The sequence below is a fragment of the Hippocampus comes genome, unplaced genomic scaffold, assembly GCF_001891065.2.
Source record: "Hippocampus comes isolate QL1 unplaced genomic scaffold, H_comes_QL1_v1.1 scaffold109, whole genome shotgun sequence".
Lineage (NCBI taxonomy): Eukaryota > Metazoa > Chordata > Actinopteri > Syngnathiformes > Syngnathidae > Hippocampus > Hippocampus comes.
This window is the reverse complement of record NW_017805274.1, coordinates 8,535-28,108: the sequence shown is the minus strand read 5'-3', so window position 1 is coordinate 28,108 and position 19,574 is coordinate 8,535. Positions and strand designations below refer to the sequence as shown.

The following is a 19,574-nucleotide window of genomic DNA, read 5'->3' as shown; positions in this document are numbered from 1 at the left end:
TGCACGCTGGATTGGAAGCCGGAAAAGAAGTAAGGTGAGAGCCTGACGCTAGGCCAGAATTTTCATCTGCTTGTTATGTAACCGTACATCCAGTTTGGCAAGCTTCGGGGTGAAATGTTTGTCATACTGTAGAAGTAGCAAGATGAAATTATAACACTGTGATGTGATCAGTGGCTCCCTTGAGGAACTTGACTGTCATTTACATACAATGGATCACAAGGACGGTAATTTCATAATAGTGGATGGTAATTGTGATTGACGTAGACATACAATTCATTGACGATAATGTCAGGTATCCAGATGGCATCAGATGACAGTGAAATCTCATTGATGCCATCAAATTGGTCCGGGTCCCAAACCAGAAACTCATCTGTCCAGATCTGAAGAAACCACCATGAGAATTTTACTCAACACTGTCATTTATTTACATTTATGAAATTCCTGAGCATGCTTGAACACCTTACCTGTCTGTACCAAATACTTGTGGTAATACTCTGGGTTTTTGAATCCTGAAACAGAAGCCAAACATTTTTTTAAGGGTACAGTGGAAAAAATAGAAAGACGAATTCTTCTGAAATCAGGGTATGACCAAAGAACAGGTTGTTATCTACGATCACGTAAGTGTTTTGGCGTTTTCAAAAAAGGCTCGTATTTACCACATCAAGGACCGACTGCAATATGAAGTCGACAAAGACCGTGGTCGCGCTGCTCCAGTTGTGAACGGGACGAACCCCGCAGTCATATTTCCTCAGTAACGTTCTTGTCAGCTGATTCAGCGCCGATCTTTTCGGCTTCTCCGGAACACTTTCAGCCAAGTGGCCTACAAGATATCCGACTGAATACGCGGTCACGTCACGGGTGAACAACTGAATTATATCTACGTGATTACTTTTGCTCTGCATGCAGTATCTGTCCGCCTCGCTCATGTAATATTGCAGTTAAAACAGTAGCTGAAGATGTTTTTTTCAAGCATTTTTTTTAAGTACTGCATTTCAATAAATAGAACAGCATCTTACCTGACAACAGTAGCAACCAAATGACAGCCATCGAGCTGAAATTCTTCTTTTTCTGTCTTTTTTATTTTTACTCCCCTTTCTTTTCTTTTTTAATACACCAGTATCCTCAGTTGCATCAAATAGGAGCTTGGGTGGTACGGAGTGAAGAGCCAGAACACAGACCAGACTAGTGTGGACATTTTTTTTTTCTTTCTTTGATATTGATCTTCACCTCACCGAGTAAGCTGATACCCCCCAAAGAATGATGGAACACATGAGATAAGATGCTCCTCTGAGGTTCCATCACAGAGGATCACAAACATGAAGTTAATAAAAGTGTGTTTCCTCTTAGCTTTTAAAATATTTTTGTTGATCTTATTGAAACCAGAGAATACTTGTTACATAACTAGACAGTACACGACACTGGTGTCCAACTTTGAAAGAATTTATACTGTGTCCAAGCACAACGGGTAAGAATATTACTTTTATTTTTTATTTTTTTGGACAAAACTGTGATTTCGTGTCCTTGCAGTTGTAACATTGCCACTCTTCTACCAACATTACGATCTAGCATCATTAAGCCTTGTACGTCTCGTAACATTATAACATTACTCTTGCGCTGGCTTTTTAAAAATATAATATTTACATATTTTGTATTTTTATAAATAGTCAAAGACTGGGACACTGCTGGAAAAAATCTTCGCGGGTGGTGCCCCACAACACTCCACCTTATCAATCACGTCTGGCTGCGCGCGCACGTCCGATTTGACGTCGGCTAGGGCGCGCGCACGCCGGACACTGACGAGCCGAGCACGCGCGCGCGGCTCTGCGCTCTCTGCGTGCGACAGATGGCGTGGCAGTGACTCCTCTCTCGGGGCTGAAATTTGAAAACGGGAAGAAATTTGGTTTTCATTTTGCAATGCGAGCCGAGGAGAGCGAAAATGGAGAAAACTCAGCCAACTCGGTGAGCGCAAAAAAAAAAAATGGACGCCGGTGGTGTAATTAACACAAGTGACATGTTAGCATGAAAGCCCCTAACTAACTAACAAAAACTGTTAAAAGTACGACGTGGTTAAACTTTTTTAAAAATAATATTCAGAATCAACGTATGGGAAAAGAAGTTAACACCTCCATGTCTTGGGGATCTCGCTTAACAATTTAAACCATTTAAGTTCATTAAGTTACTGCATTTTACACCAATTTTAGTGATTAATTATATCTCATTTGTACGTTTCGGGTGTTGTTTCAAGTAAGTGTCTTAACACTGTCAAACTACAATCTATCTTTACGGTAAATCCAACAACGAAACAAATCATTTTCCATTTAAATCCATCTAGCTGTTTTAACCCCCGAACACTGAATAAGGTCTCTAACAGTATTTTTGTCAAATTGTTCCTTTGTGTCATCAAACCTGAAATATTTGTTTGGCACAGTGTGTGTATGTGTGCGTAGACAGAGGGAGGGAGGAGAGTCACAGTGGCTTTGTGATGGGAGTCCGCTGGCATGCCGAGCAGAATGATAAACAGAAGCCTGTCCTATCCATGTCAGCAGCTTAAAATAGAGACTAACCAAGTGGGTCTCAAATATACCCTGGACGCCATATAAGTCTGGTCCCCCTGCTCTTGGCTTTCTGTGTGTGTCTGTGTTTGCGTGTGTGATGCATCCACCTGCTGTTGTCGCGACAGGCTTTATATAGCACATCTCACTCAGCAGGCTCTAGTTCGTGTTTAAATGCTTTATGTGTCCACAAGGTGAAAACACGCCTGACAGTTTGTTTGTACTCTTTCACATGCAAAGTAATGTCAGTATCTGGACGGGGTTCCTTTTAACATGTCACCCTCGCTAAGGATAGACTGAAGTCATGGGTTAGAATCAGTTTTCCCAACTTTATTGAAGCGTCATCTGACACTTAGGACAAAGACTTGATTCTCGTGGTGCTCCGGATTCAGTCACCGTCTTGGCTATGACAATGACAGGTTGGCATTTGGGTTTTTGTTGTGCCCATGTGCATCACATGCTTTCAGTGAAGCTCACGAGGCATCGTCTGTTCCGCGTGGGTCATGACTGTGTCAGGCAAACAGCCAAAAGATGTCTGGAGGGGAAAGCCCTTGTTATTTTGAATTGTTTGCTAAGTTGCTTTTTTAGATGTGTTCATAAGTAGATGATAACTGTACAGCGGAGGGGGCTTGAACACAACAGAAGCCATCTTGAGATGTTGGTCGACTTCCGTTTTGGTCGGCCTTCAGTCATGAAAATCAAAAAGCCACATCGCTGATGATAAAGAGGGTCACTTGCCTGAAGTCCTGTCCTGTTCCCACTCTCTTACCTGCCGAGCACACCTGAGAAAATGTTTCATGGTTCGATAAAACCCAGGATTTTATCAGGGGTGTGTAGACTTTTTATGCTCGTATGAAAACATATTTATAGGTCAAGTCCATCTGTTTCTTTGTTCAATCAGCAGACTGAGATACTGATCAACCAGCTGAGGGAGATCACCGGCATCCAGGATCCACAGATTCTCTGCAGAGCGTTAAAAGTAAGACAAAAGACCATTTTATGTTATCTTTCATGTGTGTGTGTGTGTGTTTTTTTTTTTTTTTAATATCAGTCATGTATTGGGTGTGATGAAGTCTAATGAAGCCCTCTGCGTGTATATGTCCAGAGTTCCTATGTGCCCTTTATCTTTTCCTGCATTATCTCCCTACTCACCTTAAGGCCAGTCGAGGTGACATCGGACATGCTGTCGGACTGCTGACAAGTCAGCCGGTGGAGGTTCAGAATGCTGGAGAACCACAAAAGTCCGGCATTCCCGTGGAGGCCTGGGACGGACAGAAGGGTATGATCCATAGAATTTTTATTAGATTTTAGTTTTTTTATATGAGATTTGTTTTTCTATCATTATTCCCAAATGGATTACCGGTTACTATTGGTCCATTGTGCGTCGCATTAAATGAATCCCGCGAAATGTCGACTAACTGCAAAATATTGATTCTGAAGATGTTCTCTTTTCAGCCGTACACGATGAGCTCCAAACGGCCATCGAGCTGAGCCTGCAGGAGTCTCACAAGGCCCAGGAAGAGGAGAGAGAGTTCCATCGGTACCATCTTATTGCTTTCCATAGATTTTTTTTTTTTTTTTTTTTTTTTTTTTGTCACGCAAAACACTCTCCGTTATCCTCATACTGTGAAGCTTAGCTATTTACGGAGGATAGGGACAGAGCCCTGGCACGAATCGTGAAAATCAGCTCATCATGCCTGTAAGGTGTCACAAAATGACAGCAAAGCACTTAAAAAGGAGAGGATCGTGAAAGAAAAAAAACATCTTTGAGTATACCGTTTGGATTGATTAATTTCATTTGTCGCTCCGCATGTCAAGTCAATGGCTGCCCCAATGCCTCGGCAGGGCTCTGGAGGCGAGCGCTGAGGAGAACTCGGCAAGGAGCAAGAGGAAGAGATGCGAGGCGGCCCAGAGCGACATGAGCAGCCCCGCAGACTGGATCCGCAAGGACGACTGGCCCGTCGGCATTCGCAACGTGGGCAACACCTGCTGGTTCAGCGCCGTCATTCAGGTGAGTGGACGCTTGCTTGTGTGTGTTTCCCATCATCCTTTCAATTGTTCTCAGGCATCCCGTAGCTGACTAAAGATTTGCAGATGTGGCCTTTTCCATCATCTCTAACTTGCACCGTCTTGTGATCAAAGTCGGATTTATTCATGTTTTGAAACCAATTTTCCCGTTGAATATATCATCCTGGGTCGAAATATGACTTTCTTCAAAACCTTTGTTCTGGCAATGTTTGAACATTTTTTTCACTGCCTTAACATAAATTGGCGAAAACTTTACTCTATGGCGACCGTGTGACCTGTCCGTAACCTCCAATATATAGAATCCATTTCCTGTTCTACTGTCAACGTCACAATTTTTATCTGTGGAGGCATCGTCTCCCCACAAAAAAAAAAAAAGCAAACAAAAAAGTTGATTCTTTTAATCCTTATTGCGCTCAAGTTTTGATAGACAGAGAGATGCTGGTGAAGTTTCCTGTAAATTTGCTTTGAATGCCACGTGATTACCAGTACAAAGGAATCAAACTTTTGATGTCGTACGAGATTATATTTCGACTTTTTTTTTCCTCTTTGAGGAAAAGTCAACCAGGGACCCATTGAATCTAAAATGGTTGGAGATTGTGCAACTGCATTTTTTTATCAAAGTAGTCATGGTCGTATGATCCGGCGGAGTTCACATCTAAACGACGATGATATGAGACACTTTTTTCTTTTGTTGCCATCGGAGCAAATGTTGTAGATTCAACAGCGGTGAATATGATCCTCCAAATGAAATTATGCTCTCGAATCCGAGCCAAAGTGACCACGTGAGTCACTCTTAAGCTCTGGTTATTCTCCGCGGCTACCGGTGACTGTAACAATGAGATCGGAGCTCCATTGGGTTTCCCACTCAAACGTTATCAGGAGACACGTAAGTGCTCAATTATCGTGACACATAAGACTAATTGCTCCTTTGCAGGAAACGCACGTGGGGGAGCTCAAAGGAAAGTACATAGCGCATGTGCGTGCTTATGATGTGGAAAGTGGAATCCGAACTTTCCAAGTCATCTTTTGTAACATTCGGCGAGTCGTTTTCCCATCAGAAAAATAATTAACCGGCGGCGCCACAAGTCCGCTCCTCAATGAGAGCCACGTTTTTGCTTGGTACAGGGAACAAGCACGACAAAGTTACAGTCCACGAATGTGTCTTTTGTTGCAGTCTCTGTTCCACCTGCCCGTCTTTAAAAGGCTCGTACTCGACTACCGTCTGTCAGAGCAAATCCTGGACAGGTGTAAGAGCCACGCTGTGAGTATCTTCATCACCGTCGAAGACAGACTCGTAAGCGAGCGGGCATCACCTGACCCTGAATTTGTTCTGATAGGACAAGAGGAACATCGCCTTCATGCAGGAGTTGCGCTGCCTCTTCGCCCTCATGGTGGGCTCCACACGCAGGTTCGTCGACCCCTCGGCTGCCGTGGAGCTACTGCGAGAGGCTTTTCGCACCAGCGAGGCCCAGCAGGTACAAGAAATACACAAGCAACGAGTACTTTGCATGAAAATGCCATGCCAACTTTTTTTTTTTTGAATCCATACGTTTTCAGGATGTGAGTGAGTTCTCCCATAAGCTGCTCGACTGGTTAGAAGACGCCTTTCAGCTGGCCGCCAATGGAGAGTAAGTCCGAGAGCAGGTTACGCGCGATGCAAGAGTTCCAGACAAACACAAACTTATAATATGTATTCTTATTAAAACGCACGTAGCCATTCATCCTTATATTATGTTTTGCTTTCAGCAGCGCAACAGACAAACAAAACAACCCCATGGTCCAACTTTTCTATGGCACCTTTGTTACCGAGCGGAAGCACGAGGGTATGTGCAAGCTTCAGCAATCGTGTTGTGACCGATGCGGACAGCTCACAAATGTGTGTGTGTGTGTGTGTGTGTGTGTGTGTGTGTGTGTGTGTGTGTGTGTGTGTGTGTGTGTGTGTGTGTGTGTTTGTGTGTTTGTTTAGGTACAGTTTTATGTAACATTGAGCAGTTTGGCCAGTACCCTTTGCAAGTGAACGGCTTCAACAACCTGGACGAATGCCTGGAAGGTGCCATGGTGGAGAGGGATATCGAGTCGCTCCATGCAGAACACAGCGCGCCATCTGGTCGAGAGGTCTGTAGCATCAGGATATTGTCATTCAAAGTAAGGTCTACTTGAAGGATGTTGTGATGTGTTTTTCGTTTTCTTTTTTTGGGCAGAGATGGTTCAAAAAGTTGCCACCTGTGCTGACATTTGAACTGTCCAGATTTGAGTTCAACACGCAGCTCGGCCGTCCCGAGAAGATACACAAGAAACTGGAGTTTCCGCAAATCATCTACATGGACAGGTGACCGCTTTGAAAATGAAAAAAAATTCAAATAAATTAGTCGTCATATCCACTTGCACAAGACCGATGACCAAAAAAAAAAAAAAAAAAAGATAACGTTCACTTTGGAGCTATCATTTGCTGACATTTGTTTGACAGATATCTTCACAAAAACCTGACGTGTGCACATGAGAGGAGAGGAGAAGTGAAAAAACTGAGGGAGCAGCTCGCAGCTCTTCAACAGAAACTGGAATGGTACAGTCGAGATCCTCATGTTCAATCTTCTCTCACTTCATGTGACAAGAAGCACTACTTGGCATCGCTTTGTATTTCTCGACAGCTATAAAAACTACGGCTCGGGACCCAACAAGTACCCTCTGGCCGACATGCTGCAGTTTGTGTTGGAGTTTACCTCCACCAAGCCCTCCGCCGTTTCCCCCGCTGAAGATGCTCGACCGCTTTCTTCTTCACACGCTCCTCCTTGCCCTCCGCTCAGCGAAAACGCCTGCCAAGAGGACAGGTAAGCTCGGAAATGATATGACTAAAAAAACTTCCGAGTACAGTTCGAAGACTGAACTTTTTCAATGTGTTTTTCAAGTGGATCACTGATAATAATACACAGAAGAAAATACTAATGTATAACTTCTTTTCGTACTTGTATGACAATTAACATGGCTAAAATGTGATGTAACACATAACGAGGACGGAATTTTGCGTCAGCACAATTTCAAACCTGGCAACACGTTAGGCATCTATTGTGCAAAAAAAAAAAAAAAAGTTTTTCTATGAGCATGATTCTAAAAAGCACAATAAAAAACGGTTGGTTGGATGGATTGATCATCGCAATCTTTCTTCCCCCAGTCAGGCGGCCGGTGCAGAGGAGGCGGAGGGTCCAGTGTCCAGCTGCCAGCGTACCCCCATATACAAGCCCTTCACCCAGTGCCGACACTCAGCCGACTGCTCACCCCACCCGGCCCCCCACAGCATCACCGAGGAGGAGCTGCACTTTGTTACGGGCTGCCTCCAGCGATGGAGGACGGAAGTGGAGAGCGACATCAACGGTACGGGGGGGGGGCTTTTCGTGATTGCGTAATCAGTCAGTTGGATTGACTCCCTCCTTGCCGGTGTTGTTTTGCCGCCGCAGAGCTAAAGGCCAACATTGACAGACTCAGTGAGACGCTGGAGGGCATGTACTCAGACAACAGCCTCTGCCAGGTAATCTTTGCGTGAGTCCCTTGGTCACACATCGCTGTGCAATGTGCACGAGGCCCGCATGACTTTCAACTGTTAATTTGGAGAAGGAAAATGAGGAAACCGCTACAATGTCTCCAGTGAGAAGAAGATCCTGAATTTTAGATTGGCTCACTGAGGGTACATTTCATTTATACCCCTGCTCCCCTTTTTTTTTTTGTGTGTGTGTGTGTGTGTGTGTGTGCGTGTGTGTGTGTGTGTGTGTGTGTGTGTGTGTGTGTGTGTGTGTGTGTGTGTGAGAAATGATCATCAAAATTGATAGTAATATTTCAACTGTATTTTGTGATGAATCTGTATAAAATGAAGCCTCTCTTCTAAAAGGATGCTGTCATCAAATTCCTGTTATTCACACTTGTTCTTGTCATGTATGCTCAGGCACCCTACAGACTCCACGCAGTCCTGGTCCACGAGGGCCAGGCCTCAGCGGGCCACTATTGGGCGTACATCTACGACCACGCCAACCGGCGCTGGATGAAGTACAATGACATCAATATCACAGAGTCCTCGTGGGAGGAGCTGGAGCGGGACTCTTTTGGCGGCATGACCAACGCCAGCGCCTACTGTCTGATGTACATTGATGACAGGCTGCCACATCTTATTACTGGTACTGTATCGGAACAGAAGTTCTTCATTGGGTTGGGTTTTTTTTTTTTGTTCTGCTTTTGTTTTTTTGTCACCTGTGTAGTAAATGCATTCAGGTCAATAGAAAATGGTCGGATGGGTAAAAATAATAGCTATCTCCCATTCAGAACACACGGATGACGAGACCGGCCAAGTTCTGCACGGCATGGACTCGCTGCCACCCGTCCTGAGACGCTACGTGCAGCAGGACAACCACTGGTTCCAGCAGGAGCTCAGCGAGTGGGAGGAGCAACTCCGCCAGGCGGCGGTGGTGGCGGCGCCTCAGGGCGAGTCCATGCTTTCCCCCGTCGAGCCCCCCGACGCCGCCGCCGCCGACCACGACCCTCAGCCCTCGGCTGCCGTCGAGCCGCTGCCGCAGTCGGTTCCCGAGCAGACCGAGGAGCCGGCCCAGGGAGCTGCTGCTTCACCTCCGCAAGCGGAAGCCCAGAGTGACCCAGAGCCAGACGCTGCAGGCCCAATTGAAGGTTTCTTTTTCTCGTGACTCATTGGGATTGATTCCCTTTCTATATTTGATATTTTATCGAGTAAAGTAAAAAAATGTCTTTTTTTTGGCCCTAATGCAAACAGACAAACAGGAAATGCCCATTAAAAAAAATCTTATCATCCTACCTTATCATTGCCATGAATGATGTCAATAAATAACAACATGGAAAAGGTCACTGTTAGTGTTCAAATACGATGTCCATTAAATGAAAGAAAATAATTATCTCTTTCTTGACCCCTCCTCACCGCCTCCCCCTCAAAAGAATCGGACGTAGCAGCCGCCCCTCAGAGTTCTGACTGCCAGACAGATGACGGCGAGCCCGACAACAGCGACACCCTGGGACCCGACCAGTGTGCCGCCGACACCGCCGCAGCTGAGAAGGAGCCTCAAAGCCCCCCCCTGCCGATTTGTCAAATGTGGGTCATACATTCCAGGCCACAAAGTTTTCAAAGTGTCCCATTACACCACTTGACCTACTCATGGGGATCCGGGCTGCAACGTACAGATAAAGTGAAGCGCATGCACACTTACTGGAACCACATGATGAGTTTGACAGCTTTGTGATAAAGTGGATATTACTTTCTATTCATGGCAAATGATGCATGTGTGTGTTGATAGTGCCACACGCCCTACATTCTACAAAGGAGTGACGACATTCCCCAGATGTCTTCTTCCTCCCATGCTTTTAAATCGTGCAACTTGATTGACTGATTCACGGTCCCGTTTGTCTGCTCTACGCCAGACGCCTTCTCCCGACGTTGAGCTCGGCAGTAACCCTTCGGCATCAGAACTCTCGGTGAAGAAGGAAGACGCAAAAGTGGAGGAGGAGGAAGGAGAGGAAGTCGAAGAAACGGATGGAGGTGACGCCGAGGCCTCCTCGGAGGAAGCTCCTCAGCGTGAAGCGGATCGGGGGGGCGAGGAGCAGCGGGAGCAGCGGGTTCCCACCAGACGGCGACAGGCCGAGAACGAGGTGTCCGAGGTGGAGATCCCCAACGTGGGCAGGATCATGGTGAGGGCGGACGCTGATGGATACAACGAAGAGGTAAGTGCCCGACCCTCAAAATGGATAACAAATCTGAGTTCACGCTGAGAAATTAAACCAAATGTCCAAAAAAACGCAAGATACACTTTTTCGTTGTTGAGCATTGTTGTGAAGGCTTGACAAGTACTTTCTGACGTTGAATTTCTTCTTATTATTATTTTTGTTTTATGTCTCATCATCTGACAGATGATGTTGACCCCAGCCATGCAGGGCATCATTCTCGCCATCGCAAAGGCCAGACGAGCATTCGACGCCGAGGGCCCTGAGGCTGGACTCATCAAGGTTGGCCTTTTGCTCCTTGAAGATGTTTGGAACGTATCTTTTCGGACTGGATTTCAAATCGAAAATGCCTCCGCCAGGCCTTCCACGAGGAGTACTCCCGTTTGTACGAGCTCTCCCAGGAGGAGACCACGCCGCGGGAAGACGCGCGCCTGCAGCACGCTCTGGTTTACTTCTTCCAGAACAAAGCGCCCAAACGCGTCATCGAGAGGACGCTGCTCGAGCAGTTCACTGATCGCAACCTCAGCTTCGATGAGAGGTGACACGAGAGCTTCTTGACACGCACGTTTTGACCCCCTGGCCTCGTTCGATTGGACGAGCATTTGGGCTTGTTTGCTGGTCATTTATGCCCACATAGACTTAGTTTATATTTTTTTCTATTTTTTTTTTTTATTCCATTTAAGTAACATCAGCTGTTGCCACAAGTATCAAGTAAAAACATTCACTTTTAGCTTTCACCACCTGAACTCAATACAAAATGTGTGTGAATACTGCCCTCTAATGTCCAAATTACAACTAGCAAAACTTGGCTCCTGTATCTCCTGTAGCATTTTTCCATCTCTCTCATTTGCGGATACGTATCCAATGTTGTGGTTTAGTTTGAAGTTCATGTAGTCATTTGGGGGGAAAAAAACGTAATGTAAAAAGCAGATCTGCCTCCATTGTTCTTGCAGAGCCATCAGTATCATGCGGGAAGCCCGAGCCAAGCTGCGCCTCATCAAGCCAGAAGACATGGACATGGATGAGTACCTGGTACTTGATGTAGCCTATTGCACTAGCAGTTTCTTTCCTCTTTGCGGGGGCTTTATTTTTCCCAGGTGTGAATTTAATACAGCACGCTTGTTCTTATTTACAGTTGTGATTTGATTTTATTTTTTCGATTGTTTATCTGACTCATTTGAGTGTGTCCACATGGGTCGAATTTCAAGAAGTAACTTCTTATCGTAATTTCGTCTCAATGGAATTAAGACAGGGGGGTGCAACTCTGTTCTCCCGTTTAAAACTTGAACACCAGTCTTAATTGTATTCGGTGAATACATCATAATCATTTGTCTTGTGACATTCCACAGCAGTGGCACGACGACTACAGAACGTTCCGGACCGTCTTCGTCTACCTGCTGACCGGACTGGAACACTACCAGCACGGCAAGTAAGTGTTCCCGCATCATTGGCATGGTATTTTTCGCAGTGTGTGTGTCATTGTTTTTATTTATCTATCTATTTTTGCATCCCAGGATGCGGGAGGCTCTGACCTACCTTGCTCACGCCTACGACGCCAACGCCGCCCTATTGAATAGCGGAGAAAAACGCGGCGTGGACACATCTTTAATTGCACTTTACCGAAGAAAGTGTCTCACGGTGAGTGACGCTGCATTCGAGGTTGCTCCTTTCAAAATGACTTTCCACTTATCTATTTTCAAGAGCATTTGTGCGCATTGTGGAATATCTGTTTCTTTTTAATATACTGCTGAGGTATCTGGTTGGACTCCGTTTTAGCCAATACTCAAAATCAAGTGACTACATGGAGACAGCAAGTTGATGACAGTATCTGATAGAGGTTCTCTCTGTACACATAACCTCCCTGCGGCGCCGTTCCTCCCCGCAGACCCTGAACGAAAGCGCAACACGGCTCTTCGCCAGCGGCGACGAGAACAAGGTGGAGGAGGGTGTGGCCATCATGGACGAAGTGGTCATCCCTTGCCTGCATCTGATGAGCAGGGAGACGCCGCCATCGCAGGAGGACCGCGACACCATGGAGAGCATCCGCAGTCAGTGGTGCTGCTGTCTGGGACAGGACATGGACGGTACCAATGTCTAAGCAGTTTTGTTTTTTTTTTTTTAAGTATAGGACGCACATAGCAACAGTCAGGGATACAAAAAGCATTCCTGTAAAAACGCCGACGGGTGTGGGAAGTTATCTTCGTTCTCACCGCTGTTAACCGTTGTTTTTGTCATCATTTGCTGCGTGAGATGTGTAAGCAGCAGAGTCAGCAACAGGTGCTTTTATCTGGTCAGTTAACCGCGTGGGTACATTGCGTTCCTCGCTCTAAACTAGCCGGAATATTCTTCAGGTTGTGATCTGAGGTTTTCCTTCTGCGGGCATATTTCGGGAGGTTGGCTACAGTCTCGTGGATCTTTCATTTTGGAATATTGTGTGCAACTGCAATCGCAAGAACATCATGCTGTTTGGAGATGGTCTGATAGCCTTTACCTTTCACATCCCTGTCTGTCATTTTCTTTGAATCGCCTGAGACAACTCTCTCCTTTGCTTCCTCTGGTCCATTATTTAGTATGGTACACCAAACAGCACCAGGACTACTTGTCACCCTTCAAAGAGGCCGACTTACTGAGTTTGAGGACACCCGTGATGTTAATTAGAGGACAACCCTTGGTTGAATATGTCCCTATGATGAAATTATTTTCAATCTTTTCTCGGCACACCATCATTTTTCATTACCGGTCCATGGGTACCTTTCTTTATCTTCCCAAATAAATCTGCAGTGTTACCAGCCCTCTCCTTTTCCTGTGCAGACTCGCTGCAGATGAAACTGGGCGAATTCCTGCCACGTGTCCTGGACTGTTCGGCCGAGACGGTGGTCCTCAAAGACCCCCCCAAGGTCCACGTGAACCAGGCCCACGACCTATGCAGCCGCCTGGCCGCCGTCATGGAGTCCATCCACAACACCACCGTGGTCGCCGTCAAGTAACGTCACTAAATTGACTTTTAATCCTCGCAACATGGCCGACAGACTGCCGGCCGGGTTGAGACTTGTGTGTCATTTCCTGTAAAATGTGTCGCTAGCCGTGTAAGCATTAGGCAGTTAAACTTAGCGAGCAGCCATTTTGGCATGAAAAAGCGCACGGGCTGGGTGGATAATGAAGACTTGATTGATTGTCTAAAAAAATTGATTGTTGATTCATCATGTCTTGAGGCACTGAATCACTTGTTAATTTTCCTGATTAATCGATGCAGGAAATGCGGTTAAGCATAAGCTGTTCCTTTTCAGAACTACGGGAAGTGACACGTGAGTGCGATTACATGGGCGCACGACAGCAACACATTTGTACTCGGACAAATATTGCTGACCTGCATTTGTTTTTCTAAATATGTATTTTGTATTTTTACTTTGTAACAGACTTTGGTAAGTCACATTATGTAGTTGAAATTCCGAAAGTCAACAGAGCTACTGTGAGATGTGATTAGAGGAAAGTGCAATAGAGTAATTAGTAAGAGGCCCATTTATTTAACCTTTTGAGGTTTACATCGATCCTTATGGGGCAAACAGTGACCCTTGTCACTGGATGTAAAAAGCTAAATCTGTTGGGGGCACGTCGATGACATGAAAGCTTCACCATTTGGGGTATGTCAATTTGTCAAATGAGATTTTGAAGTGCATTTCATATGCCACCGATACCACCGTTGCCTCTTGGCTCAATCTCAATGTTTGAAATTTTGTGTTCTCTGCTTTGCAAATTATTTCACACCAGCTCTTTACATACAGTGGATCGAAAAAGTCTACACACCCCTGTTCAAATACCAGGCTTTTGGGTCAAATAAAAAAAGACCACGAAAAATAATTTCAAAACTTTGTCTGCTCTCAATGTGACCTATAACCTGTTGGACACAAATGAAGAGGAAGAGTTTTATTTTTGGGTTGGGTTTTTTTTTTTCCTCGAAAGGGGATGTAAAAAAATAACTGGGATAATGTGGTTGCACATGTGTGTGTGTGTGCACACCCTCTCGCAATTGGGGATGTGGCTGTTCAGAATCACATTTGAACCTGTTAAATGTGAGTTTGTATACAACTGCCACCATTTGCAGTACCTCTTATTAACCCCCAAAATCTCCAGCGCTTTGCAGTCTGTTTTTCTGAACATTTAATTATCTCTTTATTTATTATTGCCATCCAGTAGAAGCCTGAAGTTTCTGTGCTCGTTTACATGCTGATATGTCATGAGTTTAATTTCTTTTTTTTAACCGTTTTTTTCAGTACATACTTGCCAGTGGCAGCTGTCCAACATGCAGTCCATCATTGGAGCAATACAGACGGGGGATTTTGGGAGGCATCTCTCACAAAAACATCCAAAGCCATAAATAGAGAATTTTCATAAATAACAGATGGCAGCATTACAGTCGATGCAGTGCTGCAACAGTTACGAGCTAAGCAGTCAAGGGCTGGACAGCATTCCCATATACAGGCAGTCGAGATGATACTGATGAGATTCCAACCTTTGACCGAAACCTAAGATGTTGACAGCTCAGTCTGGATTAAAGTGCAAGGATATGATCCAATATGAATTTACAATGTGATCCAAGTCCAAATCCCCAGCAAAACTGAGTTGGCCCGCTGTTCTCCTTGGCTGAGTTATTGTTAAACATTTGAATGAAAAACATTTCTATGCTAAAAACATAAATCACTCCCATAGAAAAACAGTAGTTTGATCTTTTTAGTCTAAAACAGGGGTAGCAAACTCCGGTTTCTCAACAGCCATATCCTGCCTGTTTTAGATTTCTCCCTATTCCACCACACGTGATTCAATTGATTATGATTGTTTCAGGCTTCTACAGAGCTTGCTGGTGAGCTGATCGTTTGAATCAGGTGAGTTGGAGTAGGGAGGGCTCTAAAACAGGCAGGATATGGCTCTCGAGGAGCCGGAGTTCCCTCCCCATGGTCAAAAAAACTAATTACCGGAGCATGTGCTTTTATTTTGAAAGTCGGACCAGTCGGAAATCTCGCTTCGACTACGCTACGATGAAGGCTGAACCAAACCCGTTGTACAAATGGAGTAATTGTAGTCTTTACGTGAGTAATTTGGAAAAAATGGACCTACATACAACATTTTCCCAGCTCAAAATCAAATAAGACACGACAATGACTCCACTCGAACTGCTAGTCGTGGCGGAAGTACGGAAATCGTAAAGCAACTCGTAAATGAAACCCGGAAGCTGTTACCGCTTCTTACGTTTACACACAGAGGAGTGTTTGTGCGTGTACGCCGTGGAAGCCACTCTTGTTTTCCTGCTGTGCTGCTCACCGTAATACCACCTTGACGCCCAGGTGAGTCCAATAAGTTCACATTTTACCATCTAACACTCGTGGAAATTCGATGAGAATCACGCTAGCTATCTAACTTTGCTAGCTAGCAAAAAGTCTTCGAGAATGTTTCGAGTTGTGATTGTTTTTGAAGCCAAAACCCGGCCGAGAATCTTAAAATGCTCATCGTTTTTTTCTTCGAAACGTGTCTGACCATGTTAACAATACGTATTAGTTTAAAAAAAAGGCAGACGTTAGCAAAAGTCTGTAAGCGGATCCCACTTTTGACTTGGCAGAGTTGTCAATATCCGCCGGGCTGCTGACAAGTGTACGGAAAGGCTTAAAACCTCCACAACTGGGACATTTTTCGGCGAGGACGACTATTTAACATTCAACAAGCACATCGTGTTAATTCCTACGGACTGTTAGTGATTTCATAAAATGACCAATCAATCGTATTTATTCCACTCAACTCTATAGAACGCGGAAGATGTTCGGTGGTTAGCGTTCTTGACGTTGTGTGTGTGTGTGTGTGTGTGTGTGTGTGTGTGTGTGTGTGGGGGGGGGAGGGGTATGTGTATTTTTTTTTTAACTTTGACTTTAAGGTTAGCTGAGCTAGTTTGCATGCCGTTATAATAGATAGTTTATTTTATTTGACACATTTTTGCAAATGTGGCGTGTGTTGATAACAGTTTTTTTTCCCCCATTTGAATGAGTTGAAAAACAAATTCAGGAGATCCTCGGGCTACGACGGGGTTCGCTTCTTCCGGCAGTTGTGTAACCCGAATTTCTGACGTAATAGTTACAGTTAATATTTGTATGGAAAATACTTCTTGGCAGGCGCTAAATAATAATTGGTTTAAGTTCTGTTATACTTAACTCTTAAGTTAAATACATTTTCACAAAAGCTTTGAGAATGGTTTGACTTATTTCCTCATAATTTTAAATGAGTCCTTTACCTAGTTTTTTTCCCCCTACGTCTAAGCGCAGTGTTAATATTCAAGTTGTGCTGAATGTTAACGTGGCTTACTAATGTTAGACTTTTGAGGAATAAAGTCTCGGTCTTGTTTTTAATCAACACTCGCGGCTACTACTATGTGACTACATTTTAATATGATGTAATGAGCTGAGTATATATTTGGGGTTTTTAGGTTGGTATAAAAATATTTGAGAATGAAAGTAGTTAATTGCTCCATATTTGTAACCTTGAAACTGTGCCATTGATCTGATTTTTACAGTGGAACCTCTCGGTAGTAGAACGAAAGTGTAAACCTCAAAAGTCTTTGGACATTCAGGGAAGCACGACCAGAACAGCTGAACTTTATTGAGTCTTAAATTGGTTTGAGGCGTGTGCCGACTCGTATGATTGTAATGGGATAGTTCTGAATGCAGCCCCGTCCCCAGTGAAACTCAAATGTGATTCTGTTGTATCGACAATTTCCCAATCAGGCAGTATGAGCAGAGAGCTCAACGTGCCCACGGGCTCGCCGGCCCCGGGTATGTCAGAGCGGGCTCCGGATGGCGGCAGCGGCGGCAGCGGCATGGACTACCGGGACTGGGTGCGGCGCAGCTACCTGGAGCTGGTTAGCTCCAACCACCATTCGGTGCAGGCCCTCTCCTGGAGGAAGCTCTACCTGAGCAGGGCCAAGCTCAAGGCCTCCAGCAGGACCTCTGCGCTGCTTTCTGGCTTCGCAATGGTCAGTCTCCTTCAATTTTATTTCACATATCTCATTAATGCCGTGACGCTGATGCTGTGCTACGGTGTTGTGCATCACTGGTTGTCATTGAGCTACATTTTGTTGCACGCCCACAATGAAAGTGTGCGTGTGTTGCGGCGCAAGGTGGCCATGGTGGAAGTGCAGCTGGAGATGCAGTACAGTTACCCGCGCGTGCTGCTGGTGGCGTTCAGCGTGTGCACCACGGTGCTCGTGGCCGTGCACCTGTTCGCGCTGCTCATCAGCACGTGCATCCTGCCCAACGTGGAGGCGGTCAGCAACATCCACAACCTCAACTCGGTCAGCGAGTCGCCGCACGAGCGCATGCACTACTACATCGAGCTGGCGTGGGGCTTCTCCACCGCGCTGGGCATTCTGCTCTTCTTGGCCGAGGTGGTGCTACTCTGCTGGATCAAGTTCCTGCCCGTGGACTCGGGAGGTGCCGCCGCGACGACAACGGCGCCCGTTGCGCAAGACAGCGGCTGGCTGGCGGCGCTGGCGTCCACCATCATCATGGTGCCCGTGGGGGTCATTTTCGTGGTGTTCACCGTCCACTTCTACCGCTCGCTGGTGCGCCACAAGACGGAGCGCCACCACCAGGAGATCGAGGAGCTACACAAGATCAAGGTGCAGCTGGACGGCCACGAGAGGGCGCTGCAGGTTGTGTGACGGACCATTTATAAACATCGCTCACCAGCTTCCCTCAAGGTCACTGTTATTTATTCAAAAACGTCAAATTACTGTATGCTTCTGTGCGCTTTTGTTTTTCTCTCCAAAGTGTCCATTTTGTGCTTTAGGCCATTTGTGCATTTATTCAGTATCCTTGATATCCATGTAGGATGTCGGGGGTGGGGGATATGAAATTGACCAGATTTAGACACAGGGATTGATATCAAATAAATGCTCACGTGGCATTCCTTCTTCAGGTCCATGTACTAGTATACAGTACTCAAAAATCACAGCAGGAGAAATAACGTGTACATTTCTGCTCCACCCACAGAAAGTTTCCAATGTGGAAAATTCACAGAATTCTGCAACCCTTCTCCGTCACTACGAGTTCTTCAAACCAATTTACTGTACGATTTTGGTGTTTTAAGAATTCATTTTTGCACTTTCAATATTTGGAAAGCAGCTTGAGTTCCAGTTCTGACTTTGGTCTCTGTCCTCACCTGTAAGACAATTCAGCGCACGTTTGTCTCAACCAGTACATGGACCTTCACCGCATCATCAAATGAATGAATGTTTAGACATCTTCTTTGTCTGCGCAGCGAGTCATGTTGAATGTTTTTACAGAAAAGGGCTATGGCGTTCTTTGTGCCATGTTGTTGTTGTGACTACGATGCAGCTCGTCCGCTCAGCCTTCTGTTGCCGTCCAATGAAAAACACGAATGTCCATTTGGTGATTTTCACTCATGTGTGGTGTTCATCCTTTTGTCAGTGAGCCTGTATGATGTCAAGGCGGAACTGTCATAAATGGTCCCAACTTGATACAGATGTGACTAGCACGTGTTTGAAAATGTCTTCTCGTACCTGTTCCTCCAAAAAAACAGGGGTGGGGGCGGGGTGAGCCAAACTGTTGGAGGCTCGAGTCTTTGCATTAATTTTCTTTCAGAAACCCAAATGTTTAAAATGATTTTTCTTAATGTTTGAGATTGAAAAATGGATCGGTGCTTTTCAGTGGCCAGTGTGTTTTGTTGTATGCACTCAGAGGTCATGTGATTTGGAACACCACCTTCACCAAAATGAATGGTCGCAGTTAAACGGTGGTTTTTCCCATTGATGTACAATGACAAACTGTTACATTTCTTCATGGGGTTCTTTCCACTGTTTTAGATTCCAAGCCTCAATTACTTCAAAATGGTTGCCCAAGTGCCAATCAAAACACCTTGGCTGGATTTGATTAAATTATGCTGGTGTTCCCAATGAAATGGTCTGTGTGTAGAAATAGAAATGTTACATTTTTTGTTGGTATTATTTGCGTCTAAATGCTACCAAAGCGAAACCGGGTCATTGTCACCACTGAATGTGATGTCTACACTGCTTGGGTGATGATTGAACTGTCAGTCTTAAGCCAAGTTTGGTCAATTATACTGTTTTTACTTAAGCCCCGCCCCTTTTTTCACCATCGCCTTTGTTGTTGAAAAATCTCACGCCTTCTCAAGCTCCTTTAAATGGGGGAAAACTCTTCAGTTTGTTTGCATGGAGAGCTCAAAACCAAAAGGTTTCAGACACCAGTT

The 19,574-nt window shown here is 45.2% G+C and overlaps 2 protein-coding genes across 3 annotated transcripts; both read left to right on the top strand.

The window, feature by feature from the left end:
• Positions 1–1,782: 1,782 nt before the first annotated feature.
• usp28 (ubiquitin specific peptidase 28) lies at positions 1,783–14,173 on the top strand. Of its 2 annotated transcripts, none has more exons than XM_019869633.1 (26): positions 1,783–1,959; positions 3,454–3,531; positions 3,711–3,831; positions 4,008–4,092; positions 4,398–4,563; positions 5,755–5,841; positions 5,918–6,055; positions 6,138–6,208; positions 6,327–6,403; positions 6,547–6,695; positions 6,782–6,909; positions 7,048–7,143; positions 7,229–7,408; positions 7,750–7,949; positions 8,033–8,103; positions 8,515–8,743; positions 8,889–9,245; positions 9,528–9,659; positions 10,006–10,307; positions 10,494–10,589; positions 10,667–10,845; positions 11,261–11,339; positions 11,657–11,736; positions 11,822–11,945; positions 12,193–12,391; positions 13,119–14,173. In XM_019869633.1, exons 1-26 carry the CDS (start codon positions 1,915–1,917, stop codon positions 13,292–13,294), a joined length of 3,645 nt encoding a protein of 1,214 aa, XP_019725192.1. In that variant the 5' UTR covers positions 1,783–1,914; the 3' UTR covers positions 13,295–14,173. The 2 variants fall into 2 exon arrangements, with proteins under 2 accessions (XP_019725192.1, XP_019725191.1); XM_019869632.1 differs by having other exon boundaries at positions 9,528–9,656; positions 10,003–10,307; positions 13,119–13,294.
• A 1,141-nt stretch (positions 14,174–15,314) lies between these two features.
• On the top strand, positions 15,315–18,876 carry orai2 (ORAI calcium release-activated calcium modulator 2). The gene is made up of 3 exons (XM_019869634.1): positions 15,315–15,646; positions 17,072–17,319; positions 17,464–18,876. Exons 2-3 carry the CDS (start codon positions 17,077–17,079, stop codon positions 18,004–18,006), a joined length of 786 nt encoding a protein of 261 aa, XP_019725193.1. The 5' UTR covers positions 15,315–15,646; positions 17,072–17,076; the 3' UTR covers positions 18,007–18,876.
• The last annotated feature ends 698 nt before the right edge of the window (positions 18,877–19,574 follow it).